The 19,604-nt window shown below is 51.6% G+C and overlaps 3 protein-coding genes across 3 annotated transcripts; 2 read left to right on the top strand and 1 right to left on the bottom strand.

The window, feature by feature from the left end:
• Positions 1-1,063: 1,063 nt before the first annotated feature.
• On the top strand, positions 1,064-1,780 carry LOC130041248 (high affinity copper uptake protein 1-like). Its single transcript, XM_056133316.1, has one exon. The coding sequence runs from the start codon at positions 1,064-1,066 to the stop codon at positions 1,778-1,780; it is 717 nt and encodes a 238-aa protein (XP_055989291.1).
• Positions 1,781-10,212: 8,432 nt separating this feature from the next.
• Positions 10,213-10,764, bottom strand: LOC130041247 (high affinity copper uptake protein 1-like). Its single transcript, XM_056133315.1, has one exon. The coding sequence runs from the start codon at positions 10,762-10,764 to the stop codon at positions 10,213-10,215; it is 552 nt and encodes a 183-aa protein (XP_055989290.1).
• A 4,550-nt stretch (positions 10,765-15,314) lies between these two features.
• Positions 15,315-15,962, top strand: LOC130041246 (high affinity copper uptake protein 1-like). The gene has a single exon (XM_056133314.1). It carries the CDS (start codon positions 15,321-15,323, stop codon positions 15,960-15,962), a length of 642 nt encoding a protein of 213 aa, XP_055989289.1. The 5' UTR covers positions 15,315-15,320.
• Positions 15,963-19,604: the final 3,642 nt, after the last annotated feature.

Raw genomic sequence — 19,604 nt, 5'->3', positions numbered from 1 at the left:
ACTTCCTCCCTCCCCCCTTTTCCTAGAGATCATGGAGATATGACATTATAATGAGTTTCCAAGGTCTCACATTCTAGTGTGGGCTTCCCACCCACGGTGGGGTAGCTGCCACCGTAAGATTAGGAAACGTCCAAGTTGCCCATTTGCTGTTGTCGGCAGGGCCAGGGATCAACCTGGGTGGCCTCCACACTAGGCCTCCTCTGAGCTACTACCCAGTTGCTTTTTGGTTGAGAGTGGGCCTCCTCAGAAGGATGGAGGGTCCGTCAGGCCACTTGGCCACCTCGAAAGGATGGAGGGTCGGTGAGGGCACCCGGAGGCCTCGGAAAGATGAGGGTCCTCAGTCACACCGGGCCACTCTCACACTGGCTCTTCGTTCATTCCCAAGGTCCATGGGTTAGGGTCACCAGAGCTGCTATCCTGCGGGGCTGGGGGTAGGGGCCGGGGGCCAGAGACCAAACTCGGAGGCTTAAACATGCAATCCCCACACATTTTTTTTTCTTTTTGGGTCACACCCATCGATGCTCAGGGGTTACTTCTGGCCCTGCACTTAGGAATTACACTTTTTTTTTGCTTTTTTTGGGGTCACACCCAGCAATGCTCAGGGGTTACTCCTGGCTCTGCACTCAGGAATTACTCCTGGCGGTGTTCGGGGGACCATATGGGATGCCGGGGATCGAACCTGGGTTGGCCGCATGCAAGGCAAACGCCCTCCCTGCTGTGCTAACACTCCGGCCTCTTAGGAATTACTCTTGCAGTGCTCGGGGATGCCAGGGATTGAACTCGGGTGGGCTTTCCCCCCACATTCCACCCAGTCTGAGGGAGGGTCTCAGAGGGAGGAGCAGAGATTGAGTACAGCAGGGAGAAGCTGGAGGGAGGGTCAGGGCGGGTCTGGCAGGTCAGGCGGATCAGGGAGGGTCAGGGAGGGTCTCCTTTCAGGATATAAGAGGCACGACTCTGAGCTGTCTTAGCTGCTGTCTGCCTGAGAGTCTGAGAAGCGGCTGCAGTGCAGGACTCTGTCTTCCTTCCAGATTCTTCTGCCCAAGGACTCACTTTTGCTGGGACCATGGACCACTCGCACCATCACTCCGGGATGAGCGCCATGGGCCACACCAGCGCCCCCTCGCACCATAACTCTGGGATGAGCGCCATGGACCACACCAGCACCCCGGCCCCCCCTCACCACCACCACCCACCGGCCACCATGGGGCCCCACTCCCACGGCCACGGCGGCGGCAGCGCACACACGATGCCCATGACATTCTACTTCGGCTACAAGAACGTGGAGGTGCTGTTCTCGGGGCTGCTGATCGACTCAGCTACGGCCATGGCCGTGGCTTTTGTGGTCGTGTTTCTGCTGGCCCTGGGCTATGAGGGACTCAAGACAGCCCGAGAGGCGCTTCTGCGTAAGGCCCAGGAGAGGCTCCGCGCCCAGTGCTCTTCTTTCTCGAGATCCGACGGAACCTGCCCCAAGGAGACGCCCAAGCAGCAGCTGCTGAGTGCCGCTCACCTCCTGCAGACGGTGCTGCACGTGTTCCAGGTGGTCCTGAGCTACCTGCTGATGCTGATTGCCATGACCTACAACGCCTACCTGGGCCTGGCGGTGGTGGCGGGGGCCGGCGCCGGCTACTGGCTCTTCGGCTGGAAGAAGGCGGAGGATTCCCGGAGCCTTGAGATGAACATGGAGAGGCTCCAACAGGAGGGCCAGGGCAGCTGCTTCACCCTGGATGAAAGGGTCCCGTCCACAACGCCCGTGTTTCTCTCCCACAAGGCCCTCCAGTAGCCGGTGAGCTGAGTCTCCGTGCTCCAGTGTCCTCCTCCCCTGACTCTTCTCATGAGATGGCGGTTTTCATGTTTCATCTCATTTCACTGACTCTGTCTCTGCTTCTGGTGATGGCGGTTTTTTTTCCTTCCTCTGGGTGGGTATGTTGGGGTTTACCTGGGTGGCCGGGAAGGATGAGCTTCAGCCGAAGCTGCTGCTGGCTGAAGAGACTCGCCCAGTGAACCTGAACCCCAAATCATCATTAAAAATCCTGGAGTCTTCACGCCCTTTGTGTGTGAATTTCATGTTGTATCTTTGTGCAACTCTAGTGTGGAGGATATGGGGGGGGGGCAAGAAAAGGGGGTGCACACAGATGTGTGTTCTGGGGAGGCAGTTCTGCCTTGCATTAGAATTGACCTGTCTGCAAAAGATCACGGCAAGAGTAGAAAGTGCATATCCACAATTTTATTTTTGTTTGTTGGGGCCCAAGTCTGATAGTCTGTGCTCGTCTGGGTCAGTGCTCAGTGGTCACTCTTCAGTCGTAATCGGGGAATATTAAGTATTGGCTTTGAACCAGGCTTGGTGTATGCAAGGCAAATGTCTCAATACCCTATAATATCTCTCCTTTCCCCAAACCTGTTGTTTAAAACCAGGTCATTGAATTTTACGTGGTACACCGGGAGTTCACAGCAGAATCCAAGAGTTTTTGATCTGGGGGGCCGGAGAGATAGTACAATGGGTAGGGCATTTGCCTTGTACACAGCCTACCAGGGTTTGATCCCCGGTATCCCCCAGGCACCATTAGAAGAAATTCCTGAGCACAGAACTAGGAATAAGCCCTAAGCACTGCTGGGTGTGGCCCCAAAACCAAGATTAAAGAATTTGATCTACTTGTCATGACCATCCTGTTGTTCCGTCGATTGCCTCGAGCAGGCCCCAGTAACGTCTCCTTCGTCCTAGCCCAGAGATATTTTAAAAAGTGCCATATTCAAGGCTCTTTCAGGGTGAGGAGAATGAGACTCATCATTGTTACTGGTATTTGGCATATTGGGTACGCCACGGGGAGTTTGCCAGACTCTGCATCTGCCGTTGATCTACTTACTTTTTCCCTTGGTCATGTGTTGGTTGGGAGGGTTGGAGAGTGGTTATTTGTTGAACAAGAAGCTCCTTATGGGAGTCAGAATACTGCTTCGTGGTAAAGCACATGTGTGCATATACAACACCTGGGTTCAGTTGCCTGACATGCAGCCTTGTCCACTAAAGTCAGGCTGCACGCGACGTAGCAGAACAGAACCACTTGTCTCCTGCCACAAGGCAAGGTGGAGCGTCTCCCACTGAGACAGTGAAAGACCGGGAAGGAGCAGAGACAAGTACACCAGCAGTGGGAACCAGAGCTGCTGTGAAAAGGAAGCATCAGAGCTGGAGAGAGTCCAGCAGGTAAGGTGCTTGTCTTATACTTAGCAGGCCCGGGTTTGAGCATCAGGAGCCAGAGTGATAGTCCAGTGGGTAAGGTGTTTGCCTTGTACACAGCCATCCCGGATTAGATCCCTGGCACCACGCACGTATGGTCCCGAGCCTGCCAGGAGTGGTCCCTGAAGGCAGAACCGGAGTAAGCCTTAAGCACTGCCAGGTGTGGCCCAAATACCAAGACAAGGCAAAACATAAACACATTTTAATGTATGATTGGTTTGTCTGTTTGGGGGTCACACCCGGTGATGCTCAGGAGTTAGTCCTGGCTCTGCACTCAAGGGAATCACTCTTGGCGGTGCTCAGGAGACCATCTGGGATACTGGGGACCAAACCCAGGTTGGCCGACTATAAGGCAAATGCCCTCCCTGCTATACTATCTTTCTGGCCTTATACAATTTTATACCTCTATAAAATACAAATTGATTACATATACCTGGAGTGGGTTAGCCTGAAAGGAGCTAGGAAGGCTAGGAAGGAGTTAATTAACTTGCAAAATTGCTTTCTGTAAACAGTTCAGCAGCCTTGAGGTTACAAAATTGGATTGAACCCAGTAGATGTGTAAGGTATGGGCTAGAATAAGACATAACTATTTAAAGATAGATAGAGTGTTTTGACCATCCTGGAAACTGAAACTATGTGACCAGGTCAAGAAGTTTGGGTCAGATACTCCAAGAAAAACCTCAAGGAACCCAGCAAAACACGACTTGGCAAAATATGTGCAAAATAACACGTATTGGCAATATGTGGTCTTTGTTCTCAAACTGTATAAAAGATGACCTGTTTCTGAGTTCGAGGCTCCCAACCTCTGCCCGTTCTTGGGTACGCTGTGGAGCCCCAGCATGCTGGTCCGAATAAAACCCCGCTTGAATTCCTGCAGGAACGTTGTTTGTCTGGTCTCTCTGTGCCTCCCAGGGCTAGGGAACTCCCGACCCCAACAAGCCATGTTTACATAGTAAAATCACTCCATCCACACCCACACACTAATACAATCACAAAATTGAACAGAAGAGAACCAGGATCTTTGAGGCCGAGTTCCTGCCCAGGCCTGGACTCTGGGGGAGAAGGAAAAGAGCCAAGGGGGTTGGGGACGGCACAAGACCCTGCATTTATTTTTATTTATTTATTTTTTAATTTTTATTAGTGAAACACCGTGAGGTACAGTTGTAGACTTACAAATTTTTGTGCTTGGGTTTCAATTGTACAATGACCAAACACCCATCCCTCCACCAGTGCCCATTTTCCACCACCACTGATCCCAGTATTCCTCCCACCGACCCCCATCCCCCCGATCCCACCCTGCCTCTGTGGCAGGACACTCCCACTGAGACAGTGAAAGACCAGGAAGGAGCAGAGACAAGTACACCAGCAGTGGGAACCAGAGCTGCTGTGAAAAGGAAGCAGAAGAGCTGGAGAGAGTCCAGCAGGTAAGGTGCTTGTCTTATACTTAGCAGGCCCGGGTTTGAGCATCAGGTTCCGGAGTGATAGTCCAGTGGGTAAGGTGTTTGCCTTGTACACAGCCAACCCGGGTTAGATGCCTGGTACCTGGCACCACGTGTGGTCCCGAGCCTGCCAGGAGTGGTCCCTGAGCACAGAACCGGAATTAGCCCTAAGCACTGCCAGGTATGGCCCAAACACCAAGACAAGGCAAAACGTAAACACATTTTAATGTATGATTGGTTTGTCTGTTTGGGGGTCACACCCGGTGATGCTAAGGAGTTCAGGAGTTAGTCCTGGCTCTGCACTCAAGGGAATCACTCTTGGCAGTGCTCAGGAGACCATCTGGGATACTGGGGACCAAGCCCAGGTTGGTTTTATATATATATATATATATATATATATATATATATATATACACACTTATATATACTATTTCTCTGGCCTTATACAATTTTTTCCTTTATACAATACAAATTGATTACATATACCTGGAGTGGGTTAGCCATGTTTACATAGTAAAATCACTCCATCCACACCCACACACTAATACAATCACAAAATTGAACTGAAGAGAACCAGGATCTTTGAGGCCGAGTTCCTGCCCAGGCCTGGACTCTGGGGGAGAAGGAAAAGAGCCAAGGGGGTTGGGGACGGCACAAGGGGACAATTCATACTGGCACATGCCAACTCTGAGCAGGGACCTAGCCCTGCAGGGCCCCAGGGCACCACTGGGTGTGGCCCTCAACCTCAAGAAATAATAGTGGGCCTAGAGCGATAGCACATCGGGGAGGGCATTTGCCTTGCACGTGGCCGACCCGGGTTCGACTCCATGCATTCTATATGGTCCCCTGAGCACTGCCAGGAGTAATTCCTGAGTGCAGGGCCATGAGTAACCCCTGAGCATCGCCAGGTGTGACCCAAAAATCTGGAAAAAAAAAAGAAAAAGAAAAAGAAAAACAATAGATCCATAAAAGCCTGGGAGAAGCATAGAAGCCTTTTCTGCCCCCATGTGGCCATTCAGGAATTCACTCTATGTTCCTTGTGTCACCCAAACACTCTTGTCCAGACCCTAAGAACCCACACAACTCAATCTGCTTGTCTTTCCCAATCTCTGAATGTTGGCCTCCCCTTCAATTTTATTTTTTTTGCTCTTTTTGGGTCATAGCAGGTGATGCTCAAGGGTTACTCCTGGCTCTGCACTCAGGAATTATTCCTAGTGGTGCTCGGGGCACCATATGGGATGCGGGTGATCGAACCCAGGCCGGCTGCAGGCAAGGCAAATGCCCTACCTGCTGTGCTATCACTCTATCCCCTGCGATTGTTTAAATGGGGTGAAATCATGTGGTATGAAAGGAAAGGTTTACAGTTTAATCAGTGTCACTCAGAATGCCCACAGTACGTACTTCCTCTGCCTGGACAAGCGCCAGAACATTCTCCTCCCCCACAGGAGCCTTGTAACCATTGAACAGTCACTCTCTGCACCCCATCCTGTCCCCCAGTCCCTGTCCTGGTGTTCCCACAATTCGCTTAGTCTCTCTGGACTTCCCTACACAGACCCTGCATTTATTTTTATTTATTTATTTTTTAATTTTTATTAGTGAAACACCGTGAGGTACAGTTGTAGACTTACAAATTTTTGATCTTGGGTTTCAGTTATACAATGATCCAGTACCCATCCCTCCACCAGTGCCCATTCTCCATCATTTACATTTTTAAAAAAATGTTGTTAGTGAAACACCATGAGGTACAGATGTAGACTTACAAATTTTGTGCTTGCGATTCAATTGTACAATGAAGAAACACGCATCCCTCCACCAGTGCCCATTTTCGACCACCACTGATCCCAGTATTCCTCCCACCCACCCCCATCCCCCCATCCCACCCGGCCTCTGTGGCAGGACACTCCCTTTTGTTCTCTCTCTCCTTTTGGGTGCTGTGGTTTGCAAAAGAGGCATTGAGTGGCAATCATGTTTGGTCTATAGTCTACTTTCAGCATGCTTCTCCCATCCTGGGAGGATCCTCCCAACACCCTTTATTTGGTGCTCCCTTTTCTATCTGAGAGCCCGGCAAGCTACCGAGAGTATCTCGCCCGCATGGCAGAGCCTGGCAAGCCACCCGTGATGTATTGGATATGCCAAACACAGGAACAACAAAATCTCCAATGGAGACGTTATTGGGCCCACTCGAGCAAATCGATGAACAACGGGAGGGCCTTTAACTTTTCTATCTGAGCTGCCTTTTCCCCTAGCATGTGTGGCTGTACTCCAAGCCATGGAGTAAACCTCCTGGTACTTATCTCGGTTATTGTATAGATCCTGCATTTAAATAAGATCATGGGGGCCAGAGAGATACGACAGCGAATAGGGCAATTGCCTTGTACACAGCCAACCGGGGTTTGGGGCCAGAGAAATAAGACAGAAGGTTGGGCATTTGCCTTGCACACAGCTGACCCAGGTTCAATCCCCAGCATGCCATATGGTCCCCCCCAAACACTGCCTGGAGTAATTCCTGAGTGCAGAGCCAGAGGAACCCCTGAGCATCGCTGGGTGTGACCCAAAAAGAAAAAAAAACTGACCCCAATACCCCACATGGTCCCTCGACCCACCAGGAGTGATGCCTAAGTCCAGAGCCAGGAATAACATCTGGAGTGATAGATAGGGTAGGGCATTTGTCTTGTACATGGCCAACTCAAGTTCAATCCCCAGCATCCCATATGGTCCCCAAACACTGCCAGGAGTAATTCCTGAGTGCAGAGCCAGGAGCAACCCCTGAGCGTTGCTGGGTGTGACCCAAAAAGCACAAAACAAACAAACAAACAAACAAACAAAAACAGGGCCAGGAGCAAACCCTAACCATTGCCAAGTTTGACTCCCATGCTATAAATAAACAAATGAATGATATCAAGGGGGCCAGAGGACTAGGGGTATATGAGCACTGACAAAGGAGTGTGTGTGGCCATGGCAGTTTCACAAGCCCAAACACGTGCAAGTGCCCCTCCGTGAGCCTCACGGAAACCCCCACCGAGACCCTACACCCTGGGTCCCAACAAGGACCCCTCTCCCTGGGGAGCATGTGTATGAGTCCTTAAATGTAATGAAGTAGAAATTAGGGTGAGCCCTGAAACTGAACATGTGGCCCCTGCCCTGGAGGCCAGTACAGTTTAGAAAAATTCTTTCTAATCACTATTGTTTTTTTCGTTTTAGGTCACACTCAGCGATGCTCAGGGGTTGCTCCTGGCTCTGCACTCAGGATTTACTCCTGGCGGTGCTCAGGGGATCATATGGGATGCCAGGGATCGAACCCAGGTTGGCCCCGTGCAAAGCAAATGCCCTACCCACTGTACTATCACTCTGGCCCCTCTAACCACTATTTGTGAATTTTCTTGCTTATTTGTTTTGTGCCCGACTTACCTACAAATACACAGAGACTTTATGAAGAAATTCCATTTTTAGGAAACTGTGTCACAGATATGGTCACTCAAATACAACAAGACACACAGAATGACCACAACGAATAGTAGAAACCATTCACCATTGATTCCAAATCTCAGTATATTCTTCTTAGACTTTCAATATAATGAGCTTTATTGTAAAGGAAAGCACAGAGGTTTGGGTGGGTTTGGGTGGTGCCGGGCACAGAACCAGGGCTCACATGGGCAATGCCAAAGCCGCCCATGAGTGCCATCCTGGCAAACATGGAAGTCACTGACAGACGCAGGCGGCAGGCCTCTATATTGTGTCTCTGCCAGCAACTGGAAGCACTTAGAAGGGAAGGACCAAGTATGCATGTGTGTGTTTGCGCCACCTAGGTTCCATCTGGGCTCAAACCCGTGAGTGTTGTGGGACTAAGGGCAGAACAGGTTCCCCCAAGCCCAGAGACTGAAACCCAGAGTCCTTGTGTGTCTATGCAGAGATTCAGCCTAGAAGGACGCGATCAAGATGAACTAAGAGTGCAAGGGTGGGGCTCTACAGGATTAGTGTCCTTGGAGGAAAACACAACTGAGGGAACCTGCCTCAGCAGGAGGCATCTAATTGGTACCCCAGTCCCCCCCAGCCTGTGCCTACTGAGGATACAAGTAGCCACCGACCAGATAGGCCAGAATGAGCATTTTCAGCAGATGGAGCTCACCTCTCATCGGATGTGGGAACTTGACCTGCAGACTCCGGGGAACAATCTCTACTGCTTCAGTTGCTCAGCACAGGCTCTCTGAGACAGCCCTGAGCGGATTTGTGCACTAATATTACGTGCCAGACTGTGGGCCTGGGGCTGGGCACGGACTGGGCCCCAACATGGTTGTCCCTGCCTGAAATGCAGGGTGTAATCTAGATCCCCCACCCATCCCGGGCTGGAGGGATAGCACAGCGGTAGGGGGTTTGCCTTGCACGCAGCCAGCCCAGCCAAGCCGGGTTCGATTCCTCCGCCCCTCTCGGAGAGCCCGGCAAGCTACCAAGAGTATCTCACCCACGCGGCAAAGCCTGGCAAGCTCCCTGTGACGTATTCAATATGACAAACACAGTAACAAGTCTCATGATGGAGACGTTACTGGGCCCGCTTGAGCAAATCGATGAATGGGAAGACAGTGACAGTGACAACCTAGACCCCAGCACCACCCAGTGTGGCACTGCGCCACCACCACACATTCCAGGCCCAGGAACTAAACCAGGGTTGCCAGGGTTGTGTAGCCCCAAGACCCACCCTTCTCTGTTCCTACCCCCTCAAAAATTCAAACTCTTGCTTCATTCCTGTGGGACCACACAGGAAGCCAAGGCATGATTGAAATTGTTGTGATTGATTTGTCTGTTCCCCTTGACTGCATTACCAACACGATCCTAATCCAAGAAGGACCAGGATCCCAGGAAAGATCCAATCACCCCAAGAGCATCCTTGGATACTCTCCCCTCCCTCACCCACCCTGCCCTCCATGGAGTCCTTCCAAGAATCACCTCTAAAAAAAGACACCAGAGTTTGCAAGCAAAAAACACACTCAGTCCTTTATTGTCCAGTTTGGCTTCTGGATTCACTGAGAATAACAAATGCCTTTGCCCACCAACGGCTCAGGCTGAAGGAGCTCATGACTTTCCATCCCCACACCCAAGATAACGCCAACATACCCATGCACCAGAGAAACAAGGCAGGACCCCAGTAACCAGGGGAGCCAGGGAAGGGAGTCATCCTTGGGCAAGACACAGAAGTGAAGCTGAAACCAGGGCGCAGGGAGGCTCGGAGGCTCTGGCTCAAGACGAGAGTCTGTCAGTTCAGTGGAAACTGCAGTCAGGGGAGGTTTCCATATAGATTTGAGACCATGAAACTCCTCCTCTCCTGCAGGTCCAGGTCAGAGAGTGGCCCAGGTGCCAAAGAAGTGAGATTCCGGCTGAAGAGTCCTGTCTTCTTCACCATCTGGAGTCAAAGGGTAGACCCCAGGGAAGGGAGTACGGAGAGGAGACATCCAGTATTGCTGGTTCTCTGGAGGCACAGGGTAGGCGTCAGGGAGCGGAGCCTTGCGGGGAGGCACCTCCTGTCCCTGCTTGGGGCCCTTCCCACGAATCTCATCCAGCTTTGACCTTGTTCCTATCAAGGTTCCGGGACTCCACGTCCTCCGCCTTCTTCCCGCCAAAGAGCCAGGAGCCGGCGCCGGCCCCCATCACCACCGCCAGGCCCAGGTAGGCGTTGTAGGTCATGGCGGTCAGCATCAGCAGGTAGCTCAGGCCCACTTGGAGCACGTGCATCGCCGTCTGCAGGAGATGAGCAGCGCTCAGCAGCTGTGGCCGTGGCGTCTCCTTGGGGCGGGCTCCGTCGGGTCTGGGGAAAGGCGAGCACTGGGCACGGAGCCCCTCGTGGGCTCTCTTGAGTCCCTCGTAGCCCAGGGCCAGCAGAAACACGGCCATGACAGCCACTGCCATGGCCGCAGCCGAGTCGATCAGCAGCCCAGAGAACAGCAGCTCCACGTTCCTGTAGCCGAAGTAGAAGGACATGGGTATCGTGTGTGCGCTGCCCCCGTGGGAGTGGGGCCCCGTGGTGGCCGGAGGCTGGGATGGAGGAGCCAGGGCGCTGGGGTGGCCCATGGCGCTCATCCCGGAGTGATGGCGCGAGTGGTCCATGGTCCCAGGAAAAGCCGTGTCGTAGAAGGTTCTGGAAGGACGCTGGAGTCTTGCACTGCAGCCTCTTCTCAGAGATTCTGGCAGACACCAATAAGGCTCCTCCAAGGCCTGGGAGGAGACCCTCCCAGACCCTACCTGGCTCTCCCTAGAGACCCTCCCTAGAGACCCTCCTTAGAGACCCTGACTGAGAGATCAACTCTTCAGACCAGCTTTGCTGGTCTGTATCACTGTAGCACTGTCCTCCCGTTGTTCATTGATTTTTCTCGAGCGGGCCTAGGAACGTCTCCATTTTGAGACTTTGTTGTTACTGTGTTTGGCATATCGAATACGTCACAGGGAGCTTGCCAGGCTTTGCCATGCGGGCGAGATACTCTTGGTAGCTTGCCGGGCTCTCCGAGAGAGGGCAGAGGAACCGAACTCAGGTCGTCCAGGTCGGCTGCGTGCAAGGCAAACGCCCTACCTGCTGTGCTATCGTTCCTGCCTTGCTGGTCATAATAGTTAAAATCTCAAAACAAATACAAAGAGAAATAATAATCTCAGCTCTATCCAGGTTTCATTATCATAAGAAGAGAATCGAGCCTTCTCGAGGAAAAGCAGTTCTCCCTTCTGAAACGAAAGTGTGATCATTTTTTTTTTCTTTTGGTTTGGGGCCACACCCAGGGATGCTCAGGGATTCCTGGGGTTCTGCACTCAGGAATTGCTCCTAACTGTGCTTGAGATAGGATGCCAGGGATTGAAACCAGGTCAACTGTTTGCAAGGCAAGTGCCCTACCCACTGTGCCTTTGCTCTGCCCTCTCAAATGGGCTCACATGAAGCAAAATAAAGCCCAAGAGTGTTGCTGAAACTGACTTCAAAATACGATGATTATTGTGGTTGAGGCTCTGGGCTGGGCCAAGTGTAAGTTCTCTGGTTGCCAGAAGATGCAGTTACCAAGGGTGGGGCTTTACCAGGTTTAGTGCAGATGAGCTTAAGACATGGGGGCTGAAGAGCGCCTCATTCCAGATGGCTGTGGGGTGAAATACTCCCCAAAGTGCGGGCTACTGGACAGAGAACTGAGGCACAAAAGCAGAGTACATTAGAGCCAGAGAGACCAACCACAATCTAAGCAGCACATTACCACACTTGGCTGCCCACACATAAATCCTACAAACTCGGGACCAGAGACACAGTCCAGGAAGTAACGTGCCGCCTTACTGGCTCTGGCCTTCAACCAGAGCCTTTGGCCTCTCGCAACATGGAATGTGCCTTGAGCTCTGCCAGAGTCACTCCTGAACACAGAGCCAGGACTCATCCCTAAGTATCACTGAGTGTAGTTCTACCACCCCAAGAAACAAAAAAAACAAATTATACAAGCCCATAATAGTGGAGATCTGAACATAGAAATGCTACATGTGTGACTAGTTTCCAAAAGAAAAGAAAAATGTGGCCATATACTTGGAGTATAGTTATTATACTGACATGTTGGATTTTGCTCGAGCGGGCCCAGTAACGTCTCCATTGGAGACTTTGTTGTTACTGTGTCTGGCATATTGAATACTCTCGGCAGCTTGCCCGGCTCTCCGAGAGGGGCGGAGGAATCGAACTCGGGTCGGCCATGTTGGCCGCTTGTAAGGCAAACGCCCTACCGCTGTGCTATCGCTCTAGCCCGTTGGATTTAGTTTGTTTTTTGCTTTTTAGGTCACAGCCGGCAATGCTCAGGGGTTACTCCTGGTTCTGCAGTTAGGAATTTACTCCTGGAGTTTCTCCGGAAACCATATGGGATACCGGGAATTGAACCTGGGTGTGTCGCATGCAAGACAAACACCCTATCCACTTCACTATTACTCCGGGCCCTGAGATGTTGGTTTTAGGAAATAAGGTTCGTGAAGCCACTATCACAAATATGAACCCCCCCAAAAAATTATCTAAGGGAACTCATGAAAATACTTCAACTAGGGAATAGCAGCAAAGACAGTAATTATGCAGAGTTCCCTGAATATTTACAGGGGCAAGTCCTGAGTCCTGAGCCAGCATTACTCCCAGAGCATCCCAACATGTAGCCCCCAAACCAACTATGACAAAGAAGCCAACGCAGAGTTAACAACCTCCCAGATGAACAACCCAGGGGAGAGTCTGTGATTGGCCAATCCGTGTCTAAGCTGTGATAAAGGAGTTCCAGCCCTTTGGTATCAAGGGGTTGACACCAGGTCTAAGCTGTGATCAAGGAGTTCCAGCCCTTTGGTATCAAGGGGTTGACACCAGGTGATCTTCAGGTCACTGGAATCTGAATAACCACACAGAGCAGAGAGTTCGATACGAGGAAGCCCATCTGGCAGCCAAGTGGCCTCAGCCAAACTTCCTCAGGCAGAAAGAGCCACAGGGGAAGAGCCACTTGGGAACCACGGGAGGAAACAGACCCTGCAGCCAGGTCCAGCCTGAGCCGAGTCTTCCAAGCCCACAGGGCACACCTGGACCTCAAGGTGCCAGCCTTGTCCTGAAGGGGACACAGGGGCACTCTGTGTCTCCCACAAGACTGACAACACAGGCCCAGACACACTTTCTCCCCAGCCGTGTCCTTCCCGGCAGCCTCCCTTGGTGACTGTGCGTGTCCTTCCCCGGGTGGATGACGGGCAGAGCGTGACCCAGCCCTGGGCAGCTGCTTTCCTCACAGAGGACTCAGGGCATAGGCCTGTCCCTGCCCGAGATCCCATGGAGAAGAGGCAGGAATCAGACGCTCTGGGCCTGACTGGTCTCCAGCGACTTCATCTCACTGCAGCTCAGAGTCATCATCAGGGGAGAGACTGTGATGAACCAGACTGTCCAGACTCACGACATCCTGCTTCTGAATGTGCCTTCCTAGTTCCAACCCTGTGACCTGTGCCAACCACGTGATGTCCCAGGCTTTATTTCTGAAACGAGGGTGGTCACCTATGGTTCAGGGCCGACAGTGTGCGAGTCTCGATTCACAGTTGAGTTGTGTTTGGTTGTGTCAACGCCAGGGTCCTGCTGAATCAAAGACCTATGAGAACCTTTCCTACAGCATGTTGCCGAGAGTGTGGGGACACAGGTATTCTGGCGAGAGACAGCACAGTGGGGAGGGCGCTGGTCTTCCCTCTGTCTGACCCTGGTTCCATCCCCGGCATCGCATATGGCCCCTGGGCACTGCCAGGAGAAAGCCCCAAGCACCACTGGGATTTTTTTCTGAGGGGTGGTACAGATATTTGGGGGTGGGGGAAGGGAAGAAAAGGAAAGGCAATTTCTTTTTAAGTTAGAGTTTATTGTTCAGTTTAAATAGATGGGTCTAGGTCTTCCCCAAATGTCCAGACCGCCCCTTTACCCATGAACAATGTCACTGGGCAAATTTTTTTTTTCTGATTTGTGCTCTTTTTTTTTTTTTTTTAACTTTTTATTAGTGAAACACCATGAGGTACAATTGTAGACTTACAAATGTTTGTGTTTGGGTTTCAATTATACAACGATCAAATACCCATCCCTCCACCAGTGCCCATTTTCCATCACAACTGATCCCAGTATCCCTCCCATCCCACCCTGCCTCTGTGGCAGAGCATACCCTTTTGTTCTCTCTCTCCTTTTGGGTGTAGTGGTTTGCAAAAGAGGCATTGAGTGGCAATCATGTTCCGTCTATAGTCCACTATCAGCATGCTTATTTCATCCTGGGAGGATCCTCCCAACACCCTTTATTTGGTACTGCCTTCTCTATCTGAGCTGCCGAGAAGGCAATTTCTAACACCTCATGGATAGAAATGTTGATTGAGGGTGGGAGGGTGTCAGGAGGGCTCAATGCTATGCTTGGGGGTGGGGTTCTGTCCCTTCCACGGCCCCCTAGACACAGCCTGGCACTGCTCTCCTGGCTCCAGTCCCGTGGGGGAAACCCCAGCCCAACAAAACAAATGAGGAATATAAATGAAAAAACCTGAATGATTCGAAGTGATGCATATATCAAAATTATATGCACAGGGCTCTTTCTTTTTTGGGGGGTTTTTGGGTCACACCAGTTGATCCTCAGGGGTTATTCCTGGCTTTGCACTCAGAAATTACTCCTGGCAATGTTCGGGGGGACCATATGGGATGCCGGGGATCGAACCTGGGTGGGCCGCGTGCAAGGCAAATGCCCTCCCCGCTGTGCTAACAATCCGGACCCTCAGGAATTACTCTTCAGGTGCTCGGGGGCACTATATGGGATGCCAGGGATTGAACTCGGGTGGGCCTTCCCCCCACATTCCACCCAGTCTGAGGGAGGGTCTCAGAGGGAGGAGCAGAGATTGAGTTCAGCAGGGAGAAGCTGGAGGGAGGGTCAGGGCGGGTCAGGCGGATAAGGCGGGTCAGGGAGGGTCAGGGAGGGTCTCCTTTCAGGATATAAGAGGCACGACTCTGAGCTGTCTTAGCTGCTGTCTGCCTGAGAGTCTGAGAAGCGGCTGCAGTGCAGGACTCTGTCTTCCTTCCAGATTCTTCTGCCCAAGGACTCACTTTTCCTGGGACCATGGACCACTTGCACCATCACACCGGGATGAGCGCCATGGGCCACCCCAGCGCCCCCTCGCACCATCACTCCGGGATGAGCGCCATGGATCACACCAGCACCCCAGCCCCCACTCATCACCACCACCCGCCGGCCACCATGGGGCCCCACTCCCACGGCCAAGGCGGCGGCAGCGCACACACGATGCCCATGACCTTCTACTTCGGCCACAAGAACGTGGAGGTGCTGTTCTCGGGGCTGCTGATCGACTCAGCTGCGGCCATGGCCGTGGCTTTTGTGGTCGTGTTTCTGCTGGCCCTGGGCTACGAGGGACTCAAGAGAGCCCGAGAGGCGCTTCTGCGTAAGGCCCAGGAGAGGCTCCGCGCCCAGTGCTCTTCTTTCTCGAGATCCGACGGAACCTGCCCCAAGGAGACGCCCAAGCAGCAGCTGCTGAGTGCTGCTCACCTCCTGCAGACGGTGCTGCACGTGTTCCAGGTGGTCCTGAGCTACCTGCTGATGCTGATTGCCATGACCTACAACGCCTACCTGGGCCTGGCGGTGGTGGCGGGGGCCGGCGCCGGCTACTGGCTCTTCGGCTGGAAGAAGGCGGAGGATTCCCGGAGCCTTGAGATGAACATGGAGAGGCTCCAACAGGAGGGCCAGGGCAGCTGCTTCACCCTGGATGAAAGGGTCCCGTCCACAACGCCCGTGTTTCTCTCCCACAAGGCCCTCCAGTAGCCGGTGAGCTGAGTCTCCGTGCTCCAGTGTCCTCCTCCCCTGACTCTTCTCATGAGATGGCGGTTTTCATGTTTCATCTCATTTCACTGACTCTGTCTCTGCTTCTTGTGATGGCGGTTTTTTTTTTCTTCCTCTGGGTGGGTATGTTGGGGTTTACCTGGGTGGCCGGGAAGGATGAGCTTCAGCCGAAGCTGCTGCTGGCTGAAGAGACTCGCCCAGTGAACCTGAACCCCAAATCACCATTAAAAATCCTGGAGTCTTCACGCCCTTTGTGTGTGAATTTCATGTTGTATCTTTGTGCTGGACCAACTCTAGTGTGGAGGATATGGGGGGGGCAAGAAAAGGGGGTGCACACAGATGTGTGTTCTGGGGAGGCAGTTCTGCCTTGCATTAGAATTGACCTGTCTGCAAAAGATCACGGCAAGAGTAGAAAGTGCATATCCACAATTTTATTTTTGTTTGTTGGGGCGCAAGTCTGATAGTCTGTGCTCGTCTGGGTCAGTGCTCAGTGGTCACTCTTCAGTCGTAATCAGGGAATATTATTTATTGTCTTTGAACCAGGCTTGGTGTATGCAAGGCAAATGTCTCAATACCCTATAATATCTCTCCTTTCCCCAAATCTGTTGTTTAAAACCAGGTCATTGGAATTTTACATGGTACACTGGGAGTTCACAGCAGAATCCAAGAGTTTTTAATCTGGGGGGCCGGAGAGATAGTACAGTGGGCAGGGCATTTGCCTTGTACACAGCCTACCAGGGTTTGATCCCCGGTATCCCCCAGGCACCATTAGAAGGAATTCCTGAGCACAGAACTAGGAATAAGCCCTAAGCACTGCTGGGAGTGGCCCCAAAACCAAGATTAAAGAATTTGATCTACTTGTCATGACCATCCTATTGTTGTCGATTGCCTCGAGCAGGCCCCAGTAACGTCTCCTTCGTCCTAGCCCAGAGATATTTTAAAACGTGCCATATTCAAGGCTCTTTCAGGGTTAGGAGAATGAGACCCATCATTGTTACTGGTATTTGGCATATTGGGTACGCCACGGGGAGTTTGCCAGACTCTGCATCTGCCGTTGATCTACTTACTTTTTCCCTTGGTCATGTGTTGGTTGGGAGGGTTGGAGAGTGGTTATTTGTTGAACAAGAAGCTCCTTATGGGAGTCAGAATACTGCTTCGTGGTAAAGCACATGTGTGCATATACAACACCTGGGTTCAGTTGCCTGACATGCAGCGTTGTCCACTAAAGTCAGGCTGCACGCGACGTAGCAGAATAGAACACTTGTCTCCGGCCATAAGGCAAGGTGGAGCGTCTCCTACTGAGACAGTGAAAGACCGGGAAGGAGCAGAGACAAGTACACCAGCAGTGGGAACCAGAGCTGCTGTGAAAAGGAAGCATCAGAGCTGGAGAGAGTCCAGCAGGTAAGGTGCTTGTCTTATACTTAGCAGGCCCGGGTTTGAGCATCAGGAACCGGAGTGATAGTCCAGTGGGTAAGGTGTTTGCCTTGTACACAGCCAACCCGGGTTAGATGCCTGGTACCTGGCACCACGTGTGGTCCCGAGCCTGCCAGGAGTAGTCCCTGAGCACAGAACCGGAATTAGCCCTAAGCACTGCCAGGTATGGCCCAAACACCAAGACAAGGCAAAACATAAACACATTTTAATGTATGATTGCTTTGTCTGTTTGGGGGTCACACCCGGTGATGCTCAGGAGTCAGTCCTGGCTCTGCACTCAAGGGAATCACTCTTGGCAGTGCTCAGGAGACCATCTGGGATACTGGGGACCAAGCCCAGGTTGGTTTTATATATATATATATATATATATATATATATATATACACACACTTATATATACTATTTCTCTGGCCTTATACAATTTTTTCCTTTATACAATACAAATTGATTACATATACCTGGAGTGGGTTAGCCATGTTTACATAGTAAAATCACTCCATCCACACCCACACACTAATACAATCACAAAATTGAACAGAAGGGAACCAGGATCTTTGAGGCCGAGTTCCTGCCCAGGTCTGGACTCTGGGGGAGAAGGAAAAGAGCCAAGGGGGTTGGGGACGGCACAAGGGGACAATTCATACTGGCACATGCCAACTCTGAGCAGGGGCCTAGCCCTGCACGGGCCCTGGGCACCACTAGGTGTGGCCCTCAACCTCAAGAAATAATAGTGGGCCTGGAGCGATAGCACATCGGGGAGGGCATTTGCCTTGCACGTGGCCGACCCGGGTTCGACTCCATGCATCCTATATGGTCCCCTGAGCACTGCCAGGAGTAATTCCTGAGTGCAGGGCCAGGAGTAACCCCTGAGCATCGCCAGGTGTGACCCAAAAAGCGGGTGAAAAAAAAAAAGAAAAAGAAAAAAAAACAATAGATCCATAAAAGCCTGGGAGAGGCATAGAAGCCTTTTCAGCCCCCATGTGGCCATTCTGGAATTCACTCTATGTTCCTTGTGTCACCCAAATACTCTTGTCCAGAACCTAAGGACCCACACAACTCAATCTGCTTGTCTTTCCCAATCTCTGAATGTTGGCCTCCCCTTCAATTTTATTTTTTGCTCTTTTTGGGTCATAGCAGGTGATGCTCAAGGGTTACTCCTGGCTCTGCACTCAGGAATTATTCCTGGTGGTGCTCGGGGCACCATATGGGATGCTGGTGATCGAACCCAGGCCGGCTGCAGGCAAGGCAAATGCCCTACCTGCTGTGCTATCACTCTATCCCCTGCGATTGTTTAAATGGGGTGAAATCACGTGGTATGAAAGGAAAGGTTTACAATTTAATCAGTGTCACTCAGAATGCCAACAGTAGGTACTTCCTCTGCCTGGACAAGTGCCAGAACATTCTCCCCCCCCACAGCAGCCTTGTAACCATTGAACAGTCACTCTCTGCGCCCTGCCCTGTCCCCCAGTCCCTGTCCTGGAGTTCCCACTATTCGCTTAGTCTGTCTGGACTTCCCTACAGACCCTGCATTTATTTTTATTTATTTATTTTTTAATTTTTATTAGTGAGACACCGTGAGGTACAGTTGTAGACTTACAAATTTTTGGTCTTGGGTTTCAGTTATACAACGATCCAGTACCCATCCCTCCACCAGTGCCCATTCTCCATCATTTACATTTTTAAAAAAATGTTGTTAGTGAAACACCATGAGGTACAGTTGTAGACTTACAAATTTTTGTGCTTGGGTTTCAATTGTACAATGATCAAACACCCATCCCTCCACCAGTACCCATTTTCCACCACCACTGATCCCAGTATTCCTCCCACCCACCCCCATCCCCGCATCCCATCCTGCCTCTGTGGCAGGACACTCCCTTTTGTTCTCTCTCTCCTTTTGGGTACTGTGGTTTGCAAAAGAGGCATTGAGTGGCAATCATGTTCAGTCTATAGTCTACTTTCGGCATGCTTCTCCCATTCTGGGAGGATCCTCCCAACACCCTTTATTTGGTGCTCCCTTTTCTATCTGAGCTCCCTTTCCCCCTAGCATGTGTGGGTGTCCTCCAAGCCATGGAGTAAACCTCCTGGTACTTAACTCGGCTATTCTATAGATCCTGCATTTAAATAAGATCATGGGGGCCAGAGAGATACTACAGCGAATAGGGCAGTTGCCTTGTACACAACCAACTGGGG

The sequence above is a fragment of the Sorex fumeus genome, unplaced genomic scaffold (genome assembly GCF_029834395.1).
Source record: "Sorex fumeus unplaced genomic scaffold, SorFum_2.1 ptg000098l, whole genome shotgun sequence".
Classification (NCBI taxonomy): Eukaryota; Metazoa; Chordata; class Mammalia; order Eulipotyphla; family Soricidae; genus Sorex; species Sorex fumeus.
Note: the sequence above shows the minus strand (reverse complement) of the source record. Positions and strands in the feature narration are given on the sequence as shown.